Source organism: Lolium perenne, chromosome 5 (assembly GCF_019359855.2).
Source record: "Lolium perenne isolate Kyuss_39 chromosome 5, Kyuss_2.0, whole genome shotgun sequence".
NCBI classification, from domain to species: Eukaryota; Viridiplantae; Streptophyta; class Magnoliopsida; order Poales; family Poaceae; genus Lolium; species Lolium perenne.
Window position 1 is genome coordinate 148,905,942 of NC_067248.2, and position 3,846 is coordinate 148,909,787.

A 3,846-nucleotide genomic window follows, 5' to 3' on the forward strand; every position below is an offset into this window, starting at 1 on the left:
TGGCAATGTCTCCGGCGAGATCCACGTCCGACATATCATTTTTATTTACTCCTAGTCAAACTTTTTTTTTTGCTTCAATGAAGCAAAAGCGGGACTTTTTTTGCTGCGACGAAACAAAGTCTGAATGACTCGGAGCTCTCCTTCTATTTTAATCGAACCGTTTTTTGCTTCAATGAAGCAAAAGCGGTAGGTTTTTTGCTGCGACGAAGCAAAATCTAGATTTTAGGTGAAAATGGACACGTGTCACGCATGCAAGCAGGAGGCTGGAAAGTTTGGAGCCTCCGAAGGATTTCTAGCGCTGTCCATAGCTTAAGAAATAAACCATACCCCACTTATCTTTTCAAGAGAAACCCTTCACAAAAATTGTGTGCACAACATTATATTTCTATAAATTCCGCAGCAACGCGCGGGGTATCATCTAGCTAGTTTCTTAAACGACATTGCCAGGTCATTGGTGGCCGTCGTCAAAGTTACTCCAAGTTATGCTTTATTTTTAAATTTGTTTTTATTGTTTTTATATAGTTTTCAACAAAAAATTCTTATTAATAATTCTAATAAGTTTAACAAGTAAAAAAACAAAAAACTATTTTAACTTCCTAATTTTTTGCACACCTTTAAGGATGTGCAATCATGCATATTGAATAAAACATTGGTGCTACTAGCACCACGTAATCGAATCATCTTTGTTTGTTCCATTTCCTCACTTTTATGTCTTATTTTTTGTGTAGAAATGAATATTGTTCTAAAAATTTCTCTTTAATAAACATAAATAGAGAGAATGTTTGCATCGTATCATTCTTATTTGTTAATTTATATTAAACAAAATATTGGTGCTACTATTTTCAAACGAAATGCGCTAGGGCAGGCCCTAAACCAATTTTTGTTTTTGAAAAATAACACCCGAATTTCATAACTGTGATGACTTAAGCATGGGTGGCTGGCCGTATAATCACACCACTAACCATGAGCTAGGTCATTTCTTAGTGCTAATGCATAAAAATAATCATGGATCACAAAAGGACTATTTACATTTTTATTTGTCTTATTTTCTATTTGTTGTTAGTTACTTTTTTCCGTTACTTCTTCTGTTCAACAAATACATGAACATGTTTTCAAAGACGCATGGACAATTACTTGATAGACATGAGCATTTGTTCTGAAAACATTAAGTTTCTCTTTAATATACATAAATAGATAAAAAATGTTTTATCATGTATCGTTTTTATATTTTTGTGTATATTAAATAAAATATGGTGGCACTAGTAAAAGCTATTCCCTCGAATCACAAAAGGAGTATCATGCTTCTTCATTCCATTTTTTCAGTTTTTATTGAATAATTTTGTATTTGTATGTACTTACTTCTTACTTTTACTTTTCCTTTTCAGCAAATTCATGAACGTGTTTTCAAAGAACCATGAACACTTACGTTATAGACGACATGAACATTGTTTGGAAAAACATTACGCTATGTTTAATATACCACAATAGAGAACATGGGTTTATGTATCTAGACAAAATTATCCATGTAGACTAAATCAATGTTCGATGCCTCTAGTAAATATATTCCCACATAATTTTTTTCATTCATATCTGTTCATGCATCTGAAAACAAATGTTCATGACTATCTTAAAATAAAATATTCAGGTATATTTTAGAAGAAAGGGTTATGTTTATACAAAAGATATTCACGACAGTTCACAAACTTCAGACATATATTCATATACTTATGGCAAAAAGACTAGCAACAGACTAGAATGCCAAAAACAGTTAACAAGTAGTGGACTTGTGCCCGGAGCATACATATGCATGTTACAGAAACCAGCAACACACACTAGGCTTTATCGAAAAAAAAAGCAACACACTAGGCTTGACGAACTCAAGGGTGCAACTTAAGAAAGAAAACACTAAGAGATTACTCAAGCTAAACACAAGCTTTAAACTGCTCACTGGATTAGAGAGAGGAGCATGTTCATAAAAACTCTAAAATCAAACTAAGAACACACATCACGACAGAAACACATAGATGATGAACTAGCTAGAGATAATATTGCATTAGAGATTAGCTTGGCTAAGCTAGTTCGTGGAGGTGGAGCAAGAGGAGGACTTGGAGCTGCTGCACTCGTCCCTGAGGCTGCCGCCGGTGCTCCTCGTAGGAAAGAGCTCTAGGGTTCTGAGCGGCCGGCAGCATGGCCACGGTGGCGGAATCATATTATTCATACCACCACTGGCAGCGACGGAGCTGCCTCCAGCTGCTACACTGTTAACGTTGTTGTTCTGCATCATCATGTGCTGCTGCGTTGTCCATTCTTGCTGCTGGCTAGTCTTGCCTGCAAACTCCAACCCTGAAACTGGAAGAGCTCCTGCGGCCGCTGTTGTGTCCTGCTGCATGTAGGTGCCCTATTCCATGAATTAATCGTGTTAGGGTCAACATAAATCACATTATTTAACCTTCTTGCAAGAAAATTGCAGTAGAATTACGTAGAAATCAAAAGGACTCCTATTAGCTATAAGAATTAAAGACCTGATGAGGCGCCACGAAGCAGCTGGTAGCGTATGGGTGGTGGTGATGGTGCAGCTGCATCACCGCAGGGTGCATCGCGTTCAAGCCCGCGGCAGCACCAGTAGCATTGCCGGCGCCGGCAGCGCTAGTATTAATAAAAGAAGGAGGAGGAGGAGCGGCGGGCGAGGAGGGTTGCTGCTGGTGGCGGGCGCAGAGGCGGCGACGGAGTCTCTGTCGCTCGCGCGCCTTGTGGTTCTGGAACCAGTAGAAGACGTTCTTGCCCTCGATGCGGCCGTAGTAGGCGAGGTGCGCCGTGATCTGCTGGATCTCCGCCGCGTTGGGCGTCCGCACGCCGCTCCGGTACATCTCCTCCAGGATCATCAGCTGCTCCGGCGTGGGGCACCAACGGGTCGACGGCGTCTGTGGCATCTTCTTCCTTCTTAACTAGTACTACCACTGCTCTTGGATCTCGATCTTTGTGTCTAGCTAGTATACTGAGCACTCGAGATAGCTAGCTGCTGCAACTGCAAGTGTACGTGCGTTTCGTGCTATGGCTAGGTCGCTAGGATATGTTCCAAGGCTAAAGCCTATGGTTCAGTTATATAGATCGAGCTGGCTGGGCTAGCTAGGGCAGCTACCTATAACCTAGCTGAGTCAATTACTAGTAGTGAGTGAGCAGAGGACGAGAGGAGATGTGAGACAAATTGGTGCGGTGAACGGTCAGAGTCATGGTCAACACACTTAATAAGGGTTAGCTCCTCCTTGTCCCATGGCTTATGGCTTGGGATTGTGTTCTCAAATCAAAGGCCATTCCTCGTTAAACTGGCCATATATATATGTTCTGCGTGAGAATCTTAGGTAGCATGATCACTAGTGGAAAACAGGGCTTTCGTGGGAGCATTTTGTCGCGGGTGTAACTGCACCCGCAACAAATAGCGTGGCCACGTCGCCCCGAAACCGTTTGGAGCGGGCCGGGCCTTTTGTCGCGCCCTTTTGTCGCGGGACAAAAGGGGTCTGAGGTTTGGCACCTCCTGCTGGCACCCCTTTTGTCGCGGTTGTATTACGACCCGCGACAAAAGGGCTATGCCTATATATACACACAGCCAGCCCCCCCCCCCACCCCCCCTTCATTTTTTTTCCTTGGTGGTGAAAGGTGGGGGTTATGCTACCTCTTTTTTTCTTCATGTGCACAAGAGGTGTTTGATGAAATGTTTGTGAGGGACGTCACTTGATTTTATTTGATAAGATTTCTTCTCATTTTGATCCTAAAAGGTTAGCAACTATTTTCTCGTATACATAATTCGTACAATACTAATTTTAGCAAGGTGATTGCATCTGATACATA

General features: G+C 41.7%; 1 protein-coding gene across 1 annotated transcript; it reads right to left on the reverse strand.

The window, feature by feature from the left end:
* Nucleotides 1–1,695: 1,695 nt before the first annotated feature.
* On the reverse strand, nt 1,696–3,077 carry LOC127304860 (WUSCHEL-related homeobox 3). Its single transcript, XM_051335431.2, has 2 exons — nt 2,523–3,077; nt 1,696–2,398 (listed from the first exon to the last, which is right to left on the reverse strand). The coding sequence occupies exons 1-2, from the start codon at nt 2,928–2,930 to the stop codon at nt 2,075–2,077; spliced, it is 732 nt and encodes a 243-aa protein (XP_051191391.1). The 5' UTR covers nt 2,931–3,077; the 3' UTR covers nt 1,696–2,074.
* Nucleotides 3,078–3,846: the final 769 nt, after the last annotated feature.

What these genes read in the sequence shown, in the direction of transcription:
- LOC127304860 (XM_051335431.2), bottom strand. Translation starts at nt 2,930, where the DNA reads ATGCCACAGACGCCGTCGACCCGTTGGTGCCCCACGCCGGAGCAGCTG. An exon ending in GCTTCGTGGCGCCTCATCAG is followed by an intron (nt 2,399 to 2,522) that starts GTCTTTAATTCT and finishes TTCATGGAATAG; the next exon opens with GGCACCTACATGCAGCAGGA.